The sequence below is a fragment of the Scyliorhinus torazame genome, chromosome 12, assembly GCF_047496885.1.
Source record: "Scyliorhinus torazame isolate Kashiwa2021f chromosome 12, sScyTor2.1, whole genome shotgun sequence".
Classification (NCBI taxonomy): domain Eukaryota; kingdom Metazoa; phylum Chordata; class Chondrichthyes; order Carcharhiniformes; family Scyliorhinidae; genus Scyliorhinus; species Scyliorhinus torazame.
In genome coordinates this window covers 37,067,914-37,093,904 of record NC_092718.1, presented here as the reverse complement: position 1 = coordinate 37,093,904, position 25,991 = coordinate 37,067,914, and the positions used below count along the sequence as shown (strand labels likewise).

The following is a 25,991-nucleotide window of genomic DNA, read 5'->3' as shown; positions in this document are numbered from 1 at the left end:
TTAAGTTCCTTCCTACTTTCCTTATGTTCCACACAGGCTTCGTCTGTTCCCAGCCTTTTCGCCCTGACAAATGCCTCCTTTTTCTTTTTGACGAGGCCTACAATATCTCTCGTTATCCAAGGTTCCCGAAAATTGCCGTATTTATCCTTCTTCCTCACAGGAACATGTCGGTCCTGAATTCCTTTCAACTGACACTTGAAAGCCTCCCACATGTCAGATGTTGATTTACCCTCAAACATCCGCCCCCAATCTAGGTTCTTCAGTTCCCGCCTAATATTGTTATAATTAGCCTTCCCCCAATTTAACACATTCACCCTAGGACCACTCTTGTCCTTGTCCACCAGCACTTTAAAACTTACTGAATTGTGGTCACTGTTCCCGAAATGCTCCCCTACTGAAACTTCTACCACCTGGCCGGGCTCATTCCCCAATACCAGGTCCAGGACAGCCCCTTCCCTAGTTGGACTGTCTACATATTGTTTTAAGAAGCCCTCCTGGAAGCTCCTTACAAACTCTGCCCCGTCTAAGTCCCTGGCACTAAGTGAGTCCCAGTCAATATTGGGGAAGTTGAAGTCTCCCGTCACAACAACCCTGTTGTTTTTACTCTTTTCCAAAATCTGTCTACCTATCTGCTCCTCTATCCCCCACTGGCTGTTCGGAGACTATGAAGAATACTTTCACTAAATGAATCTGGCAAGTTAAAGATGAATTACTGCCTTGAACTGCAGCAGGCAAATGTCTGGGAGCATTATGCAACAGGATTTTGATACTCAACCGAAGAACAGCATTTTATGTAGAGCAATGGGTCACTCACTTGCTATTATTCTGCTTGATTTCTTTGAGACAAATTTGTAAATTAGATCTATGTAGTGGAAGCTATTTATTGAATTTGAGGTATTTGATAAAGTTCCATAGTGTGATATTTTCAAAGAAGGTTAAAGCTCATGAAGTTCATATTTGTTTTGCCAGTTGGGTTGACACGTAGTTTTACGGTGTGAAGTAAAGGTGGTCATAAATGCTTTGGCTGGAGCAATGATGACTAAATTTTAGCATACGTCTATTTTACACCTAATGATGCTTACAGTATTTGTAACTGACTAAATGATCGGGCAGGGAATGACATTTATTGAGGGGGTTGAACGGTGGCAATGTTGGGATAGATAGTATAGAGTTTTGCTTGATTATCTTTAGAGAGCGGGGAGTAATTTTGTAGAACGTGCCCTTAGAAGGTTGAATAAATGGGATAAAGTCCATGTTAGGAATTTGCACATTCTCCCCGTGTCTGCGTGGGTTTTGCCCCCACAACCCAAAAATGTGCAGGGTAGGTGGATTGGCCATGCTAAATTGCCCCTTAATAGGAAAAAATGAATTGGGTACACTAAATTTATTTAAAAATTAAAAATTTAAAAAAAAAATGTTTGTATTAAATTGCATTTTAAGCACTTTTCGTTGATTTGTCTTTTGTAGCTTGCAGGGATCATAAGTGGAGGATCATTACTATTTGAACAACCTTTCTGATGGAGCACACAAAAAACTGCAAAATTCGCTGCGGTTTTTAAAATCATAATTCCAGTATGAACAGTGACTGAGCAATATATAGTGTTACCTTCAGTAGGTATACAATAGGGATATTCTCAATAGAAATGTTACTGCTGTCACGCTAATCTCTTACACAAGACTTGGCAAATTGTATAGCACTTGGCAACAACGCTAGCTGAAAGCATCTCTGTTCTGCAGCCCTAGCAATCATGATAGTGTATTTCTTTCCCATTTTAAAATTCAGATTCAGGCAGTGCGTGATCTTCGAGCATGCAATTTAAATCACATGGAGTGGAACGTTGGGTCAATTGAAAGTTCTCCAGTGTTTGTAGAACCCATTTATGCCAGGTTACTCATAATACATCTGCTCTTTGCTGGCATTTTTACTCAGATTCAGAAGAACAGGCCATATGGAAAAGATAAACATAAACACATCTTTCCCAGTTCTGCCCAAAATTTGACACACTGTATTCTCCTACTGAAAATGCTGACTCATGCTGTAGTCCTGATTTCTTTCCTGTATCTAACTCGAGTACTAATTCTTCTTGTGTGAGCCTAGAGTGTGACCTGGGAGGCTATTTGACTGAAGAAGTCATTACAGCTGACCCTAATCCGGCTTTCCCTTCACATCCATGTCGATACAATTTTCAGAAGGATCCACTGGAAGCATACATCCTGGGGGTTACCACTGATCAGAAACTGAACTGGACTAGCCATACTAATACTATGGCTACCAGAGCAGGTCAAAGGCTAGGAATCCTATGGCGGGTAACTCACCTCCTGACTCCTTCCCAACCCAGCCACCATCTACAAGGCACAAATCAGGAGTGTAATGGAATACCCTCCATTTGACACCATCTATGACAAAGCAGTCTACTTGATTGGCATCCCATCCATAAACATTCATTCCCTCCAACACACAGTTTCAACAGTGTGTACCATCTACAAGATGCCCTGCAAAAACTCACCAAGGCTCCTTTGTGAGCATCTTCCAAACCCACGACCACTACCATCTAGAAAGGACAAAGGCAGCAGATATCTGGGAACCTCACCATCTGGAGGTTCCCCTCCAAGTCACTCACCATTCCGACTTGGAAATATAGCGCCGTTCCTTCACTGTCGCTGTGTCAAAGTCCTGGAACCTCCTCCCTACCAGCACTGTGGGTGTACTGCAGCGGTTCAAGAAGCCAACTCACCACCACCTTCTGAAGGGCAACTAGGGATGGGCATTAAATGCTGGCCTAACCAGCGACGCCCACATCCATAAATGAATTTTAAAAAAGAATACCAGGATGGACAATACTGGGAGCACTAGTATAGAGAATAGTAAGTTAATAGGTGATGCCGGAGGAAGTAAAGTCTTTTAAATCAGGGTTTCTGTGCATATATGTGAATACATGGATTGTATAATAAATAAGATTGTGGAATTACAGGCTCCGATTCTGTTGTGGATATATATGACAAGAACAGAGAGCTGGCTCAAGTAAGGACACGACTAGGTGTTAAATATTCCTGGCTTCAAGGTGCTCAGAAAACATAGGAAAAGAGGAGGAGTGACAGTATTGGCTAAGGAGAGCATTGCAGGGCTGGAGAAAGGGATCTCCCAGAGGGCTCAGGAATCAATTTGGTCAGGTCTAAGGAACAAAAAGGATCCAATTACATTGCTCAGTGTAATCTACAGACCTCCAAATAGTGAGAATGATATAGAAGAACAAATATGCAGTGAAATTAAAGAGAGATGGACACAATATGGAGTAGTTATAATGGGGGACTTTAATTACCCAAATGTAGTCAGGCACAGTGGTAGTGTGAAGGCTGGAGAGGGGCAAAAGTTCTTAGATTGTTTTTTGGAAAAATTTCTACAGCAGTATATGTCCAGTCCAACAAGAAAGAATGCACTGTTGGACCTGGTTCTTGGAAGTTACGTGGGCCAAGTCGATCAAGTGTCATTGGGGAAACATTTAGGAGACTGTGATCATTGCATCTTAAGTTTAACTTGATGATAGAAAAGAAAAATAGGCAATCCAGAATAAAACTAATTAAGACCATAAAACATAGGAGCAGAATTAGGCCATTCGGGCCATCAAGTCTGCTCCACCATTCAATCATGGCGGATATGTTTCTCATCCCCATTCTCCTGCTTTCTCCCCATAACCCTGATCCACTTATTAATCAAGAACCTATCTATCTTTGTCTTAAAGACACTCAGTGATTATACAGCCTTCTGCAGCAAGGTGTTCCACAGATTCACCCCCCCCCCCTCTGGCTGCAGCCATTCCTCCTCATCTCAGTTTAAAAGGATCGTCCTTTCAGTCTGAGGTTGTGCCCTCGGGTTCTAGTTTTTCCTCCTAGTGGAAACATCGCTCCACGTCCACTCTGTCTAGGACTCTCGATAACCTGTAAGTTTCAATAAGAACCCCCATCATCCTTCTGAACTCCAATGAGTTCAGGCCCAGAGTTTTCAACTGCTCCTCGTATGACAAACCCGTCATTCCAGGGATCATTCTTGTGAACCAACTGGGGGAGTGCCAACTTCAATAGCGCAAGAATGGAGCTGGGCCGGCTAGACTGGAACCAAAGGTTGCCGGGTAAAGCTGTACCTTAACAATAGGCCACCTTCAAAACAGAAATGGTCCGGACACAGTCAAAGTTGATTTCCTTCAAATGGAAAGTTAGGGCCAACAAATCCAGAGCTCCCTGGTTGAAATAGGAGATAAAAATTAAGATAAGGGAGAAAATGTATGCTTACGACAGGTATCAGGTAGAAAATATAGTTGAGAACCAAGAGGAATACAGAAGGTTCAGCTGGCAGGTGAAAAAGCCTATTCAAGAAATGAAGAGGGATTATGAGAAAGGGGAATCAAACTCTGTTATAAGCATATAAATAGGAGAAGGGGTGAAAGGAGGAGTAGGGCTAATTAAGGACCTAAAAAGTATTTTACACATGGAGGCTGGTGGGATGGTTGAGGCATTAAATGAATACTTTGCATCGGTCTTCACCAACCAGACAGATGCCACCCAGGCCACGTTGTCAGACGAGGAAACTAGAAGGGTTCTAAATTGATAAGGTTGAAGGGCTGAATAGACTACCGATACTGCAAGTTGTTAAGGCAATGGGAACGGATGAGATGCATCCAAGTATATTGAAGGAAGTGAGTCTCCAGACTTGGGAACTGCCAAAGGACTGGAGAGTTGCAAATGCTGTGACCTTGTTTAATAAAGGTTGTAAGGATATGTTATGTAACTGGGAATACATTCTTGATGGTTCTGCATCACATGATGTGCAGTGACATCAGAGTGTTTGCGCGGGCTTTGAGCAGATCACCATCTTGATTGGATTGAGCAACAACCCTTAATAAACCTCTCATCGTGTTTGACAAGAATCCATACATTTTCTCTTTGTGGCAACAAAGAAGTATAACAAGAGAAAACTGGCGATGAGAATTGAGGCAAAAAAATTGCTGGAAAGAAGATTTTCGTCAACAAATTGTTGGTCGTCATCCGGAGCAATGGAAGATTCTTGTGATTGGACTCGCGCACTGTCAGACGAAGCACTGTCACTGATGCAAAGGTTTAACATAAGTTTTCGACAGCAACTGTGAGTAAGAAAATAGACATTCAGGAAAGACTTACTTGTGTTGAAGTGAGTGGGGCCTGGGCTGCAGGGACTGCATATGTGGTAAAGCTAAACGGGCTGTGGGGAATGGGAGTTTGAAGTCTGCTGAGCCGGTACGAGCTACGACTCGGGAGAAAGTAAAATACTTCGGCATAAAAAAGGGAAAGATTTCCTAGTTGCTTGTTTGAAGGGATTGCTAGTGCCATACGTTTCAATACAGTCTGAAGGGAGGAAGTGTAGACCTTAGGAGCTGGAATCCAAAAATGGCAGGAAAAACGGGCGCTATGGATGCATTTGATGAGGACTTTGAAACATGGAATTCATATGATGAAAGATTCCAATTGTTTTTAATAGCTAATCGGACTCCGGATTACCTAAAAGGTCGCAACATTTCTCAGCTCAGTTGGCTGTAAAACGTTTATGCTGATACAGAATCTTGTTGACCCAGCAAACCCAAGAGACAAGTCCTTCAGTGAATTAATGAAAATTTTAGAGGGATATTTAACTCCTAAACTGTTATTGATTGCAGAAAGGTTCTGAATTTATCGCCATATTCCGGAAGAAGGTGAAACCATTTTACAGTTTACAGCATTGTTCAGAAGAGGAGCTAGATGTTGTGAAGTTAGTATAACACTTGATGATACTCTTCGAGGCAGGCTGGTTTTTGGGTCAATTCAGAGGAAGCTGCTCGCTGTAAATGATTTAACTCTGAAAGCTACTGTGAAAGTTGTCACATCTATGGAACTCGCAACGAGAGACGTTTCGCAGACGGCTGGAGCTAAGATCCACAAAATGGATACTGCAGCCATCTGGGATGGCCACTTACAAAGGGAAACATGGCCACTTACAAAGGGAAACATGGCCACTTGTAAAGAATCACGGGAAATGTGGCCAATGCAGGATCCAGACGACCTCCGAGCTTAAGCCTATATTGGCCACTAGATAACCAGACACTATCGAAACCCTCAGCCAATTTGCATTCTAATGGCCCATTTCCCCAGAACAAAAGATTTGTACTCCGGTATCAAATACAGATCCAGACTCATCGGCGCCACTCCCTTCACCCAGGAAGCCCAAACAGCCAAGGTCAATGACCGCTCAGGACATGCCCAGCCATCAAGGCACCCGCCCCTTTATTGGGTAAAATCAAAGGCAGTATTTGAAGCCTGCTGAATTATTGGGTCCAAAACTAAGGACCGCCCAAAAGAGCGCGAAACCCCAGAAGGATAAAGAGAGACACTGCCATGTGTTCAGTCTCTATTGGTCCTGGCTCACCGGCACTCTCTTGGCCCCAGCTTGTGCCCAAAACCAATTGCTGCACCACAACCAGAAGCAAGTTCAAGACCAACGATCGCTACCAGATGGATGAGCCCAGCAAAAACGAAGTCACTTCTTCAGACCCAGCCACGCCAGATCCGAACAAAGGCCTTGTTCCTCTGCATAAAGCCGGGTGCCTGAAGCTAAGTACAGGTTGTTGTAGTGTTAGGTGTAATTTAGCTTGTAGTGTTTTATGTTGCATGTCGAAGTAATTCTTGTGTGTAAATAAACTATCCTTGAACTTGAACTAACTAACTGGTTGTTGGGTCTTTGATCGATATCCGGCTAAACCTTGTGGTGCTATCATTTGATACCTGGCGACTCTGGAAAGCAATATCATCATTAATAAAGGTCATATTAGTATCCAGTTAAAAGGAGCAACATTATTGGCGTCTCTGGTGCAAATTCGCAACATTATTGGCGATTCTGATGGGAGTCGACCTAGAAGTGATTTTGTCACTCCGAGAGAACCCACAAAACGTTGAATTAGAAATCCAATTGGGAAAAATTAAAGAAACCACAAGTGTAAGGTCCGTATCGATCAAATCTCCAAGATCCTGAAGTGTGTATTAACTTGCATGTGTACTAACAGGGATATAAGGTAACCTCGTTAGATTTTGTTGCGTAAAACTATCAGGAGTATTGTGAACCGAAAAATAGCCTAGGCCATACCCGCTTTTGAATCGCCGCCTTATTCCCCCTGTCCCAAATTTACGGTAGAGAAACAGAGATTACAGTAGAGAAACAGAGACACTAGTAGAAATGGCAGCAAAGGCAATGGAACGCCTGATGAATCCGCAGGAACCCGAGGTCGCAGCGACCAGTAGAGCAGAGCAGTGCCCCATATGGGAAGAGGAATTATGGAAGTACTTGGAAGGGGAAAGGATGGCCTCTTTGGTCCGACTTTTGTTCGAATGAAGAGTCAGGTCCAGGTAGTTTAGGACAAACCTGGTGGGACAACCTAACCGAGATACATAAGAAGAATGTAGGAAAAGTTTGTAAGCCGATGTCAATCGTGTCCTGTCTGGCACAATTGCGAGGCACAGAGGAGGTTGTGAGGACGCTCCGCAGACAGCTTGTAGAGAAAGAGGAGAAGAGTGAGGGAAATGTTAGTGAATGTAAGAAAGTTAATGAGCAACTTCGAGAGCAGCTAGCAGCTAAAGACAAGGAGATGGCTGATGTCAAACGGGCACACCAATCTTGTTTAGTTCACCTAAGCAGCTTTCAGACACAATACGATAAGACCTACCAAGATACACGACGTGCAGTTTTGGTAAGCGTAGAGACGGTAGAACAGTTAAATAAACAATGTACAGATTTGAAGGCAGCTTTACGAGCACTCCATAGTTCCACAACGGAGCAAAGGCAGAGTTCAGTAGATGACGCCAAATGTAGACGACAAATAGAGAAGTTGCAGTCACTGCTCTCAGTGCAAAATGGATTCAGAGACACCTATTGGACTGAATTTCGAAAATGGCCCCGATTGGCAGGAACTCAATGAAACTGCCCATAGATATGTAGAAGACACTGAGAATCACAATAGAGCCCCCCAGACCCCGAAAAGGAAAGCACCCGCACCACCGACTGCACAGGCAGCACACAACCCCATGAATCCAGTCACCACGCAGCGCAAGTCAACGAGTTGACGATGAGCCCGATTTTTGTGTACACCACCCCACTAATCATCACACAATTGAGAGATATGTGCGACAAAATAGAACCATTCCAACCCACAGCAGACCCGCATCATTTCTTTGAGCGAGTAAGACAACAGACAGTTATGTACAGTCTGGATGAACTGGAGGAAGTGAAGCTTATAGTAATGAGCCTTGACCCAGCCATTAGCTCAGCATTACCAGATCCACAGAATGTAGGAGGAGGAAGCCTCCAGGAGATGAAGGCAGCTATTTTAGACATGATTGGTTACAACAGAGGAGATCCCGTAGAAGGTCTAAACCATTGTAGACAAAAGAAGGGAGAGCATCCGACTGCATACGCAGGACAGGACGCCTTTGGATACTCTTCAAAGCGGTCTTTGGGGATTTAGTCCGCGCACACTTCGATAACGACAACACAACCAAATGGGCCCGCACTTTAGTCTCCCACGCCACAGAAGCAGGTCAAAAAGCCTGTGTGAATTATGACCCCGCAGACGCCACACATAATGAAGTGTGGGTTTTAAACAGACTCTCCAGAGCTTGGGAACAATCCCTACATGGAAAGGCAGCTCAGGAGAAGGCAGAAGCCAATCTGAACCCAGTCAGGACACATCAGCACCCCACATGGATAAATGAGGGTAGAAATGAAGGACAGCACCCCAGAGCACAGGCACCACGAGGATGCTATAATTGTGGACAGCAGGGACATTACGCCCGCGAATGCAATGCCCCCCCGAACCAGCAACGGAACCAACAATCGAACGCCTCACCTAGGAACAATGTTAGGCCCATACATAGCATTAGCGCCCGATCAGGTAATAATTCGACCAATAGCACAGATTGACGATGTTCGGACTCCCCAACTTGGGTCTGCGACGCACTGTAGGACAAATCAGGCAGACCAGTAGTGTCATGAGAATGTCGCTTTAAGAAATGTTTGGCTGCTCATGTTATTGCAGTGATGTCAGAGTGTAGGCTCTGATATCACTGAGCTCTGGTTCTGCTTTTTAGTTTCACTTTGAGAAAAGCTTGGGTGTGTCTCTGTCTTTTTGGTTTCATTTTTCAGTGTGTTGCAGCTGAAGTCAACCAAAGCAGCTGTACTGTTGATCTCTCTGCCATGAAGGACTATCTCTTGATCATTTGGTGAATTCCGAAATTTTAATGCTTTCAGTATTGAATGTAAACCCTGTTGTGCTTCTGTTTAAAGGTTGTTAAGTCTTTTGGATGTTAAAAGGACAGCTTATAGGATTACTTAGTGTTGTATTCTTTGGGGGTTATCTTTGAATTAATGGTTGCTAAGATATTCATTGTTTGTTTTAGAAAGGTTAACTTGAGTTCATAGAATAAACATTGTTTTGTTTAAAAAATACTTTTCTATTTCTGCTGTAACATTGTTTTAAAAAAATACTTGTCCATTTCTGCTCTACCACACCTGTGGAGAGGGCCGTGTGCTCCCCATACCACAATCTATTAAAAGTTGTGGGTCAGGTGAACTCCATGAAACACGTTGGGCTTCTCTAAACCCTGACCCATAACAGTAGTCACAGGCACAGTCCGGGGACATCCAGTAGAGTTCCTTTGGGACACAGGAGGGTCCTGCACAACTTTAAACTCCTCCACAATGTTTCAGCGCGACAAATGGCCCACCACACACACCATCACTCTTAGTGGATTTACAGGACATGTACAGCAGGGATACATTACGGCCCCCGTAGACATTCAACTCTGAAACATTATTACCAGGCACCCCGTTGTTTTAGTCGACTTGCCCCAAACAGCAGAGCACATTTTAGGAATCGACTTCATGAGCTCACACAACCTTTCCTTTGACCCTGTGAATAAGTGTGTTTGGAAAATGGCCAGAACAGCAAGAGCCCCCGCCATGCTCTCAGTAGGAGACTACGAACACAGAATATGCTCAGTGGGAGATTTTTGGTTTAACCTACAAGCGATTACCACAGATAAGACGATTAGAGAGGTCCTAAGAAAACATAAAGCATCCTTCGCCCAGCACAAGCACGATTGGGGAAAAATTCCAGGAACAGTCACCATGACAGGCCTGATCCCAAGCCCCAGAAGCAATACGGTTTCCCACAGCAAGCCGAGGGTGAGATTGCAAAAGTAATACAAAGTTTGCTAGAGCAAGGCGTAATTCGGCCCGTAGCCTCAAAAAACAATGCCCCAATTTGGCCTGTAAGAAAACCAGACGGTTCATGGAGACTAACCATAGATTACAGCAAACTCAATAAAGTAACTCCATTAGCAGCCCCTACCGTTGCCACGAGTCCCGAAACAATGCTAAAGCAGGGAGTACATGCTAAGTACTTTACGGTACTGGACATTAGCAATGGCTTTTGCTCCATTCCTTTAGATAAGAATTGCCAATACAAATTCGCCTTCACATTCCAAGGACAGCAATATACATGGACATCCCTTCCGCAAGGTTTCCACAACTCCACCTCCATTTTTCACCGACAATTGGCAAACGGATTATCCAAATTTTCTCGACCTCAATGCCTCATTCAGTATGTGGACGACTTGCTCCTACAAACTGACACAAAGAAAGAGCACGTTAAGCTTCTTTCCGAATTACTAGGTCTCCTACGCTCAATTGGATGTAAAGTTAACCTGAAAGAAGCCCAGATCCTAAGGCACCATTATTACACACAGAAAAAGAGAGATAGAACAGAAACGGATTGAATCGATAGTTAAATTGCCCTTGCCCCACAATGTAAACTGCACTCCGGTCATTTTTAGGATTAGTTGGTTACTGTAGGAACCATATAGATGGTTTTGTCACAAAGGCAACCCCACTTTCCGAGCTCCTTAAAAAGAACGTCCCATGGGAATGACTTCCACAGCACACGGACGCCATTGATGCATTAAAACGCGCCCTAGGTACAGCCCCTGCTTTGCAGGTACCAGACCCCCACACTCCATACGCCATAGAAGTAGCAACCACCGACCAAACTCTATCGACTGTATTACTCCAAGAAAGACATGACCGTTGAGGACCCGTAGCCTATGCCTCATGAGTTTTGGATCCCGTAGAGCAAGGATTTGCAGCCTGCGAACCGCACTTGCAGTTTTTTGGGCAGTTCAATACTTCACATATATCACAGGCCTCAACCCCGTAACGATTTTAACCGAGCACACCCCAACGCAGCTACTGTTAGATGGTAGGTTAGAGGACGGTTCAGTTAGCCAGATCAGAGCAGCTCGCTGGACCCTGCTCCTACAAGGAAGGGACATCACAGTTAAACGGACAAAGACCCACACATTTTTAGCAGATAATTTACAGTATGAAGGAACCCCACATGAGTGCCAGATCATTGCAGCCAAACACCACACAGGACCCTATTTTCCAAAATCGCTACACCGACGTGTAGGTAGTAAAGCACACAATCCCCCGACCACAGATAACTCCTTAAAAAATTATGTAGATGGTTCCTCCACCATTGATAATGGAAAAAGAATAACAGGATGTGATATTTATGTGGAAGATGCGCAGGGGCGCGCATTAGAGGACATATTGCTAAAATTGCCAGGCCACTTAGGATCATAAGCAGCCGAATTAGCAGCAATACTATATGTAGTGCAGCACCCAGATTCTTTCCCGATCCCCGCAGATATATATTCAGACAGTTTATATGTCTGTAACAGTTTGACGGAATTCCTGCCCCTGTGGGAATCTAGAGGATTTATATCCGCTGATGGTAAACCCCTAGCCTCAGCCCCATTATTGAAGCACATTCTTGAAACAGCTAAAGACCGCACATATGGCATAATAAAAGTCAGAAGCCATCATCGTTCGTCCCCACCCGGTAACGTAAAGGCAGACACCCTAGCAAAGGCAGGATCACGACACGGTCACTTTTGGCAACCCCCGGAGAGTGAGCCGATACACGCAGTCCAGGTCTCACAGACAAATATCGAAGATCTAGCCCAGGCCCAAAAGGCAGGCGACACACTTAGACAAATTTTAGATGGTACCTTCCCAGCCACCTACGACAAATTTAAGGACACACTGACCGTACAGGACGGAATAATTTTAAAGAATGGAATTTATGTGGTCCCCACCCAGGACAGGAACCAGATAATTTGCAAATTTCACGATGGACACGGACATCAGGGGATAGTGTTTTGGGCCAAGGTTTAGAGAACCCCAAAGTGTTTCATGGAGTTCACCTGACCCACAAATTTTAATAGATTGCGGTATGGAGAGCACACGGCCCTCTCCACAGGTGTGGTAGAGCAGAAATGGAAAAGTATTTTTTAAAGCAAAACAATGTTTATTCTATGAACTCAAGTTCACCTTTTTAAAACATACAGTGAACATCTTAGCAACCATTAATTCAAATACAACCCCCAAAGACTACAACACTAAGTAATCCGTAAGCTGTCCTTTTAACATCCCAGAAGACTTAAAAAAATAATAACCTTTAACAGAAGTACGTTAGGTTAAAATCTACTTAGAACATTTATAATTCTGAATTCACCAAATGATCAAGAGATAGTCTTTTGATGGCAGAGAGAACAGCAGAACACCTGCTTGGTCTGGCTTCAGCGCCAACACTGAAAACAAAACTAAACACGCCCTGCAACAAACAGCCTAAAACGAAAGTAAAAAGCTGACAGACAGCCCAGCTCCACCCACACTCTGACATCACTGATAAACACCCATTTATTAAAGGTACTCTCACATGACAATAGAAACCACCATTGCCCACTTAAGACCTTTGTGCTGGTGGCCCGATTTAAAAGCAGACATCACGCATTATGTTGACATTTGTTTAATTTGCGCACAAAATAATCCAGAAAGGTACTCCAGGAAAGGACAATTAAGACACTCCCGACTTGTTAATGGCCCATGGATGAATTTACAGCTGGAGTACATTTGTACCCCCCCCCCCCTGCAGAAATGGTTTTAAATATGTGTTGGTAGTGATCGACACCTTCACAAAATGGGTGGAAGTATTTCCCTCCAAGACAAACACTGCTGAGGCAACAGCCAAGATTTTAACGCAGCAGATATTTACAATCTGAGGACTCCCCCGCAGTATTGAATCAGACCACGGTTCTCATTTTACAGGCAGAGTAATGCAGAATGTCCTTACAATTTTCAGCATAAAACAGAAGTTCCAAATTGCTTATCACCCACAATCCAGCGGCATTGTGGAACGTATGAATTGGACCCTGAAAGCGACTATTAGGAAAATGGTGCAACAGCACAACACCACATGGGACACAGTTCTCCCATTCGCCCTTAGGTTTATTCGGAACACAGTATCAAGTTCCACAGGATTCACCCCCCACACCCTCATGACCGGACAACCCATGAAAGGAACTGAATATTTATTAGGACTTGATTTGGTTGGCCCCACAGTCAACGCCCTCACCTGCGAAAAAGCAGTACAACAAGTCACGGAAAATATTAAAGCAGCCCAGCTCGCTGCAGCTGTCCGACTAGGCGCTAGGAAAAAGCAGAGTAAGGCCTGCTTTGATAAAACACTCCACCCAGTAGAGTATACAGTCGGTCAGCAAGTGATGGTTTCCCGATACAACCCAAGTTCGTTCCTCTCCCCTAAATTTGCAGGACCCTATTCCATTTTGGATAAAGTGAGCTCCTCTGTATACAAATAATGTACCCTAATGGAAAATCAGGTTGGTTCCATATCAACCAGCTTAAAGTTTATGGAACCCAATGTAGCCACACACACCACGTCTCCCTGGCAATGGCAGACGAATACGCCCTGCCCACTGACAACCTAGACCGACCCTCCCCCAGCCAGGACAGCACGTCCACAGACCCGACCGTGTCTCTAACTACAAGAACGACTTTCCACCTTGAACTTGATTCAGACGCTGGCGAGAGCACTCCAGACTTGCTGGAAATAAACGACCAATGGCACAACCGCCCAGGCTCCAGTCGCTCCAGCCCCTGGAACCACGACCAAGACATGTTTGGCCCCCTATACCCCCTTTCATTGCCACAGCCAGAGCCACCGCCACTGCCCGATGAGAGAAATTTGCCCTTTACTGCTACTGCCCCTCATGACCAAAGAATTCCCCATTGGCACCGCGATAACCCGTATCGATTGATAAGGAACGACGATTCGGATCCCACAACGGCCCACGCGGCCACGGCATGGAAACGCCAGACACGAGTTTGGCAACTGGGAGAGTCTGACTCCCGTTGTGGTAACCCTTTCACGACACTTTTTGATACAGTACCCGGAGGTGTCCAGATGATGAGAAAAAGGAATCGCATGTGAATTACGGTGTCCTATTTTCTGATGGAACCTGCCCGCTTTCTGATCTTACATGTTTTTAGTTAATGTCATTTCGACATGGAATTTCTTGACGCAGTTTATTCTTCCGGTCTCACATGTTTTAATTAATGTCGCCCATTTACTACATTTCTTGATGCAGTCATGATGACTCTTCTGCACATTGTCGGAGTCCATATGATACAAATTCTTTCCGCTCATGCAAGGTCAGCCAGGCAGTGGAGTAACGGCACTAATTCCCGCCCTGCCTGAGGGCCCCCTATGTATTCGATCAGCCAAGCTCGGGTAGTGGAGCAACGGCACTGATCACCGTCCTACCCGAGGAAGTCCATCCATTCTTGCCCTGCCACGGCTCACACGCACCCCATGTTCCCATCATCGCGAGTAATTTGGAAAAGTTCTTCACACTCCTTACTGTCCTTGGCAGGTCTTTGTTTACCCTTATCTGTTCTTTTTGCCTGTGGTTTAAAGAATGCTTTTTGCCACTGTCTCTGCACTCAACTCTTTACTTTCAGCGACTCTTTGGTCTCCACCCCAACTGCTATTTACATGTTCAACACACTTGGTTGTAACAAAATTTGCGCTATACGCATCGACCATAAGCTGCGAGATTCCTTGCACTTTTAACAGGATTTTTTTCTCAGATGTCTTATCTCCAAAATGGTTATTTTTAAAAAAATGAGAGAGTCACACATGGTGACGATTCAAATGGGTAATTGAAGTGCAGAAGAGAAAGACAAACAAAACGAGATAATAACCAATGGTAATAACGGATATTATGCTTGCATCCCCAGGAATATACGAAGAACGAAGAACAAAAAGACAAGAAGGTGAAGACTGAACTGATGACCTCCATTATGGTCATCGTTGGATCCCTACAGTTGCGCGTGTTGACATCCTTTGTACCCTACACCACACCAGCCCCGAACATGACCACACATAGATACCCCTAGCCCGGACACCACACCACCCATGGAGATAGACATTGATACCCCCACATGGTGCGAAAACATTGTAAAATGGTATTCCCTCTCCTATACAGTAGAAGTCCTCTTTGTAATAGCAATACTCTGCAGTGTTGTTCAGACACTTAGACTCCGCAAATGGCGAAGGAGAGCCTCCCACTCCCCGATATATACACTCCGAGCCCCTTTCCTTGGAATCCACCAAACCCCACAAACCTTTTAATCCGCTCCACTGACAAATAAAAAATTGTACTTTTTTGATTGTAATAACTTAAGTAGAAATGTGATGCTGCTATTGTTTCAAACATTTTTGTATTGTATTATAAGTTCCTTTTTGTTATTTGTTAGCAGCATGAGTGTAGCTTAGGTAATGACAGTTAGCAGTTCCCCTGTCTGAAGAAGTTAAATGTATGATTGAATGTCTGTAGTGCCCCTTTAGAATTTATGACTGTGTGATGTATTAAAAAACTTAGGTAAATGTTCCAAAACATAGTACAGAGTAGTGTACAACCTGTCCTTGACCAAGGGTAGCCCGGCACACCAAAGACGGATGAGTGATCAATAGTGTGATCCACCACGCATCACATTCAGGATCAAGAGGACGGGATGTATCCATCTGGGATGGACACTTACAAAGGGAGACATGCCACTTACAAAGGGAAACATGGCCACTTGAAAAGAATCACAGGAAATATGGCCAATGCAGGATCCAGACGAACTCGGAGCTTAAGTGTATATTGGCCACTAGATAACCAGACACTATCGAAACCCCCAGCCGATTTGCACTCTTATGGCCCATTTCCCCAGAACAAAAGACTTGTACTCAGGTATCAGATACAGATCCAGACTCATCGGCGCCACTCCCTTCACCCAGGAAGCCCAAACAGCCAAGGTCAATGACCGCTCAGGACACGCCCAGCCATGAAGGCACCCGCCCCTTTATTAGCTGAAATCGAAGGCAGTAAACGAAGCCTGCCGAATTATTGGGTCCAAAACTAAGGACCGCCCAAAAGAGCGCGAAACCCCAGAAGGATAAAGAGAGACACTGCCATGTGTTCAGTCTCTTTTGGCCCTGACGCACTGGCACTCTCTTGGCCCCAGCTTGTGCCCAAAACCAATTGCCGCACAACCAGAAGCAAGTTCAAGACCAACGATCGCTACCAGACGGATGAGCCCAGCAAAAACGAAGTCACTTCTTCAGACCCAGCCACGCCAGATCCGAACAAAGGCCTTGTTCCTCTGCATAAAGCCGGGTGCCTGAAGTTAAGTACAGGTTGTTATAGTGTTAGGTGTAATTTAGCTTGTGGTGTTTTATGTTGCATGTCGAAGTAATTATTGTGTGCAAATAAACTATCCTTGAACTTGAACTAACTAACTGGTTGTTGGGTCTTTGATCGATATCCGGCTAAACCTTGTGGTGGTATCATTTGATACCTGGCGACTCTGAAAAGCAATAACATCATTAATAACGGTCATATTAGTATCCAGTTAAAAGGAGCAACATTATTGGCGTCTCCGGTGCAAATTGGCAACAATACCACAAGGAACGGGGCTGCAAAAGAGGAACTATGTCACCGTTATAAACAGCTTGGACACTTAGCGAAGGAATGCTGGAGTAAATCAAGCACTTGCAAGAACTGTAGTAAGAAGGACTACATTGCCAAAGTGTGTTGGGCTCAGAAAACGTTTCCTATACCAAGAAATAACAAGAACAACACAAGAAAACAATCAAGTCTTCTTTACAAATTAGTGGTAAACCTCATGATCTCTCAAAGGACAGAGAAACGTGCTACCACAGGAGCTAAAACTAGATGTTCTGTCAATGCAGGGTTTTTGGGCATATCCCAAAGTGAGGGTCATGAAATTAAAATGGAAGTGGATACGGGCGCAGCAGTATCGCCAATACCTGAGACGACATCATAATGCACAAAAGTCTGTATCGTTACAGAAGACTTCCTTTTGAAATAACATCTGCGCCTGCTCTTTTTCAAAGATCCATGGATCAAATTATAAGTGGGTTGAATGGAGTGCAATGTTATTTAGATTACATACTCCTCAACAGTTCGAGTGAAGAGGAACACTTGGAGAATTTGGAAGCTGCCCTGAAGCAGTTACAGAGCCCCAGCCTGAGAGTTGAGAAGGAAAAGTGTGACTTTTTCAAGTCACCCATAAATGCCCTTGGTCACATCATCGGCAAAGAAGGTTTACACCACCGAAGAACATGTCAGCAATATTAGAAGTGCCATGTCCTCAAAATGTGACACAATTAAGTCCTATTAAAGATTGATAGATTATTATGCTGTTGGCAACACAATTGAAGTCTTTACCTACTTTGCTATGTGTCAAACAGGCATGGCACTGTTCCGAAGAATTACTGCAGTCAGTTGTTGGTTCATGAGAATCCAACACTGAAGTTGCAGTTAGATTGTGATACCTCACCCTCTTGGAGTTGGTGCAGTTATCTCGTACAGTATGCCTTCAGGAGAGGAACAACAAATAACATTTGCTTCACGTACCATTACCAGTGCAGAAATGAATTAGGCTGAGAATTGCCTCTTGGAAATTAATTTACTTGGCACTCGAGTTGCCAACTGAGCCAATTGGCGTTAAAACATCTTTAATTGAAAGAAATTATTACCATTAATTGCCCAAACAACGACAAGGTGCACACATTTACATTAGAGGTATATGTGACCTTGTTTTTAAGCAACGACAGAAGTTGAATTTTCATGCTGGTTGCCCTGAATCTATTTGTCAGACAGTGTATTAGTTTCATCTATATAATTTGCCATTTTACCTTTTGACAGGCCAAGTTGATTGAATTCAACCCAGTCCGAGCCACCAATGTAAAGCTTCCACAGGGAGCTGTTTTTGTGATTGCAAACAGTTGCAGAGAAATGAATAAAGCTGCAACAGCTCATTACAATATCAGAGTTGTGGAGTGTCGACTTGCAACAAAAGTAAGATAATATTTCCTTTTCCTGATATCTGTTGTAAGATATACGAAGAAGCTTGATGCATGTTTACTGCAGTTGTATTGTACGTAGCAACGATCCCTCAAAACTTTGTAAACTAAGAACCGCGCTGTACATGTAGGACCAACTATATAAGAATCTATTTGCTGCACTTTTGTTTATAAATGCAATTTAAAATGATGAATGCAAGTTACATATCAAATCTCATATGACCAAATCATATCACAAGTCTTAAGATCATCCACCTTTCCTCCTTCAGTCCTGCACCGAAGGAGCGGTGTTATTATTGGTGCCTTATTGTTTAGGTATCTCATTAAAATACATGATACTGTCCATGTGGAGTTTTCACATTCTCCCCGTGTCTGCGTGGGTTTCACCCCCACAACCCCAAGATGTGCAGGTTAGGTGGATTGGCCATGCTAAACTGCCTCTTAATTGGAAAAAAAAATAATTGGGTACTCTAAATTTAATAAAAATTAAAATGCATTATTTTTCCAGCGGACATTGAAGGCCCTTTGTCGCTAAATGAGAAAACAGGAGATTATCCCAATGTCTTGACAAACATTCTACCCTCAACCAATGTCACCAAAGAAAACTAGGTTATCTGACCATTTATTTCTTTAGTGTTTGTGGAAATTTGGGATCAGGTATTTGCCTGCTGAACCGTGATTAACAGTGCAATCCAGTTGTTATAAATTATGGAATAAATGCAATTTTTTTAACAATGCAGAAAAGTTGTATATCCATTATCTATGTAAGATTTGAGGTATAAAACCCTAATAATTAAAACCTCTTAAAGTCCACATTCTTAATTTCCAACACTAGGTTCCTCAGTTGTGCTTGACCAAACAAGGTACGAATAATTAGTATGTATGAATCAAGTAGAAGGTATTACGCAAAATTTTACAAAATACTTAATGCAAAGCAGTGAAGGCAGTATAGAAATTCCATTCCCCTCAAGTTCCGAGGAGTCCTTGAGCATTGCCAGCATAGGCGATGTCTTTCTCTTCCTTTCTCTTTCTCATGGGAACCTGGATTGTAGTTTTAGGGTACGGGAGAATGAGAGTATAGAGGTCAGGAGGGGGCCAGTGTTCAGGTAGGTGGTTTGAAGTGTGCCTACTTCAATGCCAGGAGTATACGAAATAAGGTAGGGGAACTGGCAGCATGGGTTGGTACCTGGGACTTCGATGTTGTGGCCATTTCGGAGACATGGATAGAGCAGGGACAGGAATAGATGTTGCAGGTTCCGGGGTTTAGGTGTTTTAGTAAGCTCACAGAAGGAGGCAAAAGAGGGGGAGGTGTGGCGCTGCTAGTCAAGAGCAGTATTACGGTGGCGGAGAGGATGCTAGATGGGGACTCATCTTCCGAGGTAGTATGGGCTGAGGTTAGAAACAGGAAAGGAGAGGTCACCCTGTTGGGAGTTTTCTATAGGCCTCCAAATAGTTCTAGGGATGTAGAGGAAAGGATGGCGAGGATGATCCTGGATAAGAGCGAAAGTAACAGGGTAGTTATTATGGGAGACTTTAACTTTCCAAATATTGACTGGAAAAGATATAGTTCGAGTACATTGGATGGGTCGTTTTTTGTACAGTGTGTGCAGGAGGGTTTCCTGACACAATATGTTGACAGGCCAACAAGAGGCGAGGCCACGTTGGATTTGGTTTTGGGTAATGAACCAGGCCAGGTGTTGGATTTGGAGGTAGGAGAGCACTTTGGGGACAGTGACCACAATTCGGTGACGTTTACGTTAGTGATGGAAAGGGATAAGTATACACCGTAGGGCAAGAGTTATAGCTGGGGGAAGGGCAATTATGATGCCATTAGACGTGACTTGGGGGGGATAGGTTGGAGAAGTAGGCTGCAAGTGTTGGGCACACTGGATAAGTGGAGCTTGTTCAAGGATCAGCTACTGCGTGTTCTTGATAAGTACGTACCGGTCAGGCAGGGAGGAAGGCGTCGAGCGAGGGAACCGTGGTTTACCAAAGAAGTGGAATCTCTTGTTAAGAGGAAGAAGGAGGCCTATGTGAAGATGAGGTGTGAAGTTTCAGTTGGGGCGATGGATAGTTACAAGGTAGCGAGGAAGGATCTAAAGAGAGAGCTAAGACGAGCAAGGAGGGGACATGAGAAGTATTTGGCAGGTAGGATCAAGGAAAACCCAAAAGCTTTCTATAGGTATGTCAGGAATAAGCGAATGACTAGGGTAAGAGTAGGACCAGTCAAGGACAGGGATGGGAAGTTGTGTGTGTAGTCTGAAGAGATAGGCGAGATAGTAAATGAATATTTTTCGTCAGTATTCACTCAGGAAAAAGATAATGTTGTGGAGGAGAATGCTGAGACCCAGGCTATTAGAATAGATGGCATCGAGGTACGTAGGGAAGAGGTGTTGGCAATTCTGGACAGGCTGAAAATAGATAAGTCCACGGGGCCTGATGGGATTTATCCTAGGATTCTCTGGGAGGCCAGGGAAGAGATTGCTGGACCTTTGGCTTTGATTTTTATGTCATCATTGGCTACAGGAATAGTGCCAGAGGACTGGAGGATAGCAAATGTGGTCCCTTTGTTCAAAAAGGGGAGTAGAGACAACCCCGGCAACTATAGATCGGTGAGCCTCACGTCTGTAGTGGGTAAAGTCTTGGAGGGGATTATAAGTGACAAGATTTATAATCATCTAGATAGAAATAATATGATCAGGGATAGTCAGCATGGCTTTGTGAAGGGTAGGTCATGCCTCACAAACCTTATCGAGTTCTTTGAGAAGGTGACTGAACAGGTAGACGAGGGTAGAGCAGTTGATGTGGTGTTTATGGATTTCAGTAAAGCGTTTGATAAGGTTCCCCACGGTAGGCTATTGCAGAAAATACGGAGGCTGGGGATTGAGGGTGATTCAGAGATGTGGATCAGAAATTGGCTAGCTGAAAGAAGACAGAGGGTGGTGGTTGATGGGAAATGTTCAGAATGGAGTTCAGTTACAAGTGGCGTACCGCAAGGATCTGTTCTGGGGCCGTTGCTGTTTGTCGTTTTTATCAATGACCTAGAGGGTGCAGAAGGGTGGGTGAGTAAATTTGCAGACGACACTAAAGTCGGTGGTGTTGTCGACAGTGTGGAAGGATGTGGCAGGTTACAGAGGGACATAGATAAGCTGCAGAGCTGGGCTGAGAGGTGGCAAATGGAGTTTAATGTAGAGAAGTGTGAGGTGATTCACTTTGGAAGGAATAACAGGAATGCGGAATATTTGGCTAATGGTAAAGTTCTTGGAAGTGTGGATGAGCAGAGGGATCTAGGTGTCCATGTACATAGATCCCTGAAAGTTGTGACCCAGGTTGATAGGGTTGTGAAGAAGGCCTATGAAGTGTTGGCCTTTATTGTTAGAGGGATTGAGTTCCGGAGTCAGGAGGTCATGTTGCAGCTGTACAGAACTCTGGTACGGCCGCATTTGGAGTATTGCGTACAGTTCTGGTCACCGCATTATAGGAAGGACGTGGATGCTTTGGAGCGGGTGCAGAGGAGATTTACCAGGATGTTGCCTGGTATGGAGGGAAAATCTTATGAGGAAAGGCTGATGGACTTGAGGTTGTTTTCGTTGGAGAGAAGAAGGTTAAGAGGAGACTTAATAGAGGCATACAAAATGATCAGGGGGTTAGATAGGGTGGACAGTGAGAGCCTTCTCCCGTGGATGGAAATGGCTGGCACGAGGGGACATAGCTTTAAACTGAGGGGTAATAGATATAGGACAGAGGTCAGAGGTAGGTTCTTTACACAAAGAGTGGTGAGGCTGTGGAATGCCCTACCTGCAACAGTAGTGAACTCACCAACATTGAGGGCATTTAAAAGTTTCTTGGATAAGCATATGGATGATAATGGCATAGTGTAGGTTAGATGGCTTTTGTTTCGGTGCAACATCGTGGGCCGAAGGGCCTGTACTGCGCTGTATCGTTCTATGTTCTATGTTCTCTGCCTTTTGAAGTGATGTTGAATTGCGTCCAGAAGAGTCAAACGCCAGAAGTCATGGTGACACCTTGCCAACAAAGATGATGATTTTTCATTTTTGATCCTCAATTCTCATTATTCCTTCTCCCTAATTTGGAAATAGTTCAAATTCCTACTGCCTCGACTGCCCATTCTCTCACTGGCAGATATATTTCAATCTAAACCATTTAAAAAGTGATGTGGAGATGCCGGCGTTAGACTGGGGTGGGCACAGTAAGGAGTCTTACAACACCAGGTTAATATCCAACAGGTTTGTTTGGAATCACTAGCTTTCAGAGCGTAGCTCCTTCAGATGCAGTGGGGTAAGGACCGGGCAATATTGCGGGCAGGAGGAAGGTGGCAGGTTATGTTCACCAGTGCCACCCTGTGGCCAAGACCCATTGCTGCGTAATGGCAGGCAACAATTGGCCTACCAAAATTGTAAAATCAATGTTGCCACTCTATTTTTACATTGTAAATGTTGACATGAAAGCATGAGCAAAAGGACAAATGAGGTTTATGGACAAGTGTAATCCACCATATGCATGAATGATTAATGCACAATAGTTTTGCTTATTTCAGGCCTGTTACACCCTGTCATGCCAAGGACAGTGTTTTATTTTTCCATTAAGGTGAAACTATGCCCTTTTAAGGCCACAAATATAATGCAAGCAATTAAACGCCAAGTGAGATCAAAGATTGTTTGTTCTTTAGGTTGCAAGTGAGAAGCCTGTTTTCTTTAATCATTGGCAAGATTAGTCCAATGATACATTCTGACTCCTGTCTACCATTTTTCATATGGCTGTATATTTCTTTACGCTTTTTTCCTCACATGCGCCCCAGAAATGTCTTCTGGCCATATGTGTGACATCTGGGGCGTCATTCTCCGACCCCCCGCCGGGTCGGAGAATGGCCGTTGGCCGCCGTGAATCCCACCCCCGCCCCCGCCGAAGTCTCCGGTATCGGAGATTGGGCGGGGGTGGGAATCCGGCCGCGCCGGTTGGCGGGACCCCCCGCTGGATTCTCCGGCCCGGATGGACCGAAGTCCCGCCCAGAAATTGCCTGTCCCGCCGGCGTAAATCAAACCTGGTATTTACCGGCGGGACCAGGCGGCGTGGGCGGGCTCCGGGGTCCTTGGGGGGGGGGGGGGGGGGGGGGGGGGGGGCGCGGGGCGATCTGACCCCAGGGGGTGCCCCCACGGTGGCCTGGCCCGCGATCGGGGCCCACCGATCCGCGGGCGGGCCTGTGCCGTGGGGGCACTCTTTCCCTTCCGCCTCCGCCACGGCCTCCACCATGGCGGAGGCAGAAGAGACTCCCTCCACTGCGCATGCGTGGGAAACTGTCAGCGGCCGCTGACGCTCCCGCGCATGCGCTGGGAAACTGACAGCGGCCGCTGACGCTCCCGCGCATGCGCCGCATTTACGCGCCAGCTGGCGGGGAAACAAACGCCATTTCCGCCAGCTGGCGGGGCGGAAATCCCTCCGGCGTCGGCCTAGCCCCTCAATGTTGGGGCTAGGCCGCCAAAGATGCGGAGCCTTCCGCACCTTTGGGCCGGCGCGATGCCCGTCTGATTGGCGCCGGCTTTGGCGCCAGTCGGCGGACATCCCGCCGTTGGGGGAGAATTTCGCCCCTGATGTATGATAGATGGAAAAGCTACGCAAAAGTTTTCATAACATGCCTGCTTTGAACACTTAATAACTATCTACTGCCAAGAGGCTTATGGTTATTTTATTGTTGTCATGTTATTTTAAAGATCACAATCACTGTTATAAGCCTTTCATCAGTTCATCCTGAATGTGCCGACCCCGCAAACATTGACATAAAGAAATATTTTTATTTTTAAAAAAGTAATAATCCCTATATTGCACTTCATTTAAATAGCTACCAGTGAACTTTGTGATGTTCGTCAGTCTCTGGGATCTTCTGACATTCATAAGCATATAATGCCAAAGAGGTTCATTTGAATTTGTGCCCGGTGACAGGATTGTAGTAGCACAGCAGGATGTGGGTTGAGACCGGTGATTCCCAATAGAGGGAGGTTTTGATCTTGGCAGTGCTGACAGAAAGTGACTGTAAATTAAGTAGTTCCCCATGTAGAGCGAAGAAAAATTAAAGAGCAAGTTGCTCCAGGGCGCACTCATGAACCTTCGCAGTCAAAACAATAGCACCTGTGAACAGGTTAGGGAGTGGCGAGTGTTGCCGAAGGTTATCACAAAGAAAAGTTTTTAAAAAAGCATTTAAGAGCATTATGCATCATTAAGGTTCAAGGAACCAAAGAGCAGTGAAACGTTTTGAGAAATAATGCGAATCGAGAAATAATGACTCTGGTTTTGCGGTTAGTAAGGGCACTGCTGATCTCAAAAAGACAGCTGTGCTGAGAGATCTGATAATCTCTGTGGAGAGAGTTTTAACTCTCTCAACATGTAATTGATTTCAGTGTAATTTAATGGAAATTCATATCGATGAGCTGCAATGATGTCATCAAACTGTTCAAGCAACCAATCACAGTAAAGAATTCCCACAAAGAGCCGCCCAGGAAATGTAAAGCATTAATCAAATCACTTTTAAATTTAAATTTTTTTTTTTTACAAAGAGTGAAATAAAGGTTGGGATATGGAGTGAAGAAAGAAGCTGAAAAATCCTAACTTAAAAAAATATATTTTCAAAAACCTTGTTTACAAAATCTAGTGATTCGCCAAAATTGAGACATTTAACAACATTCCACAAATATAAAATCTTTTTTTCTGGCCAGTGTGGTTGTTCAGCAATAGGTCTTAGTTACACACCGTTGAACAAGCCTTAATTTTTTATTGAGGATCTGACAGCAACTAAGAATGGAAATGTAGACGTTCTCAGCAAATGTATTGAATCCGCTGATTGTTGGCTTTGGGTAGTGAGGGGGAAGGGTGGTTCACAGCACGCCGTGTGGCAAAGCAGTGGATGACTGACTGAAAGTTCAGGATTGTTGCGTTTATCTGCACTTGCACTAAATCCTGAAGTCGCTGTCAGATTTAGAGGAATAATGATGGTGGAGGCAGTAAGCTCACTGTCAAAAGCTCTGCAAATCTGAGCCAATTTAGACAAGACAATTTAGTTTAAGAATTAATCTTATTGCATTATGTATTGTGAAACACAATATATTCGCTAAGACCAGTTACTTGAATTGCAGTAAGTTTGCTTTTTTTCTCTTTTTTAAATAATATTTTATTGAGGTATTTGAAACTTTTTGTAACAGTAACATAAACAATGACATTAACATGGTAAAATAAACATTTCCTCCCCAGCCCACTCTTCACGCACCTCAAACATACAACAACAATCCGGCCCCCGCTCCCCTTGGAATACTGCATCTGCTGACATTTTAATTTTCCCCGAGAAAGTCGACGAATGGCTGCCACCTCCGGGTGAACCCTAACATTGACCCTCTTAAGGCAAACTTTATTTTCTCGAGACTGAGAAACCCAGCCATGTCACTAACCCAGGTCTCTAAACTCGGGGGCTTCGAGTCCCTCCACATTAACAAGATCCGTCTCCGGGCTACCAGGGAGGCAAAGGCCAAGATGTTGGCCTCTTTCGCCCCCTGAACTGCTGGCTCTTTCGACACTCCAAAGATCGCTACCTCCGGACTCGGCACCACCCGTGTTTTTAGCACCGTGGCCATCGCC

General features: G+C 44.5%; 1 protein-coding gene across 3 annotated transcripts in view; it reads left to right on the top strand.

Annotated features, from left to right (window-relative positions):
• galk2 (galactokinase 2) overlaps positions 1-25,991 on the top strand; it is a 206,237-nt gene that overhangs the window by 106,849 nt on the left and 73,397 nt on the right. For 2 of the 3 annotated variants that reach the window (XM_072470681.1, XM_072470683.1), the window contains 2 exons: positions 15,215-15,250; positions 18,193-18,345. In XM_072470681.1, the coding sequence (XP_072326782.1) occupies positions 15,215-15,250; positions 18,193-18,345 (189 nt within the window). The remainder of the gene's footprint in view (positions 1-15,214; positions 15,251-18,192; positions 18,346-25,991) is intronic. The other variant, XM_072470682.1, reaches the window with a different exon arrangement.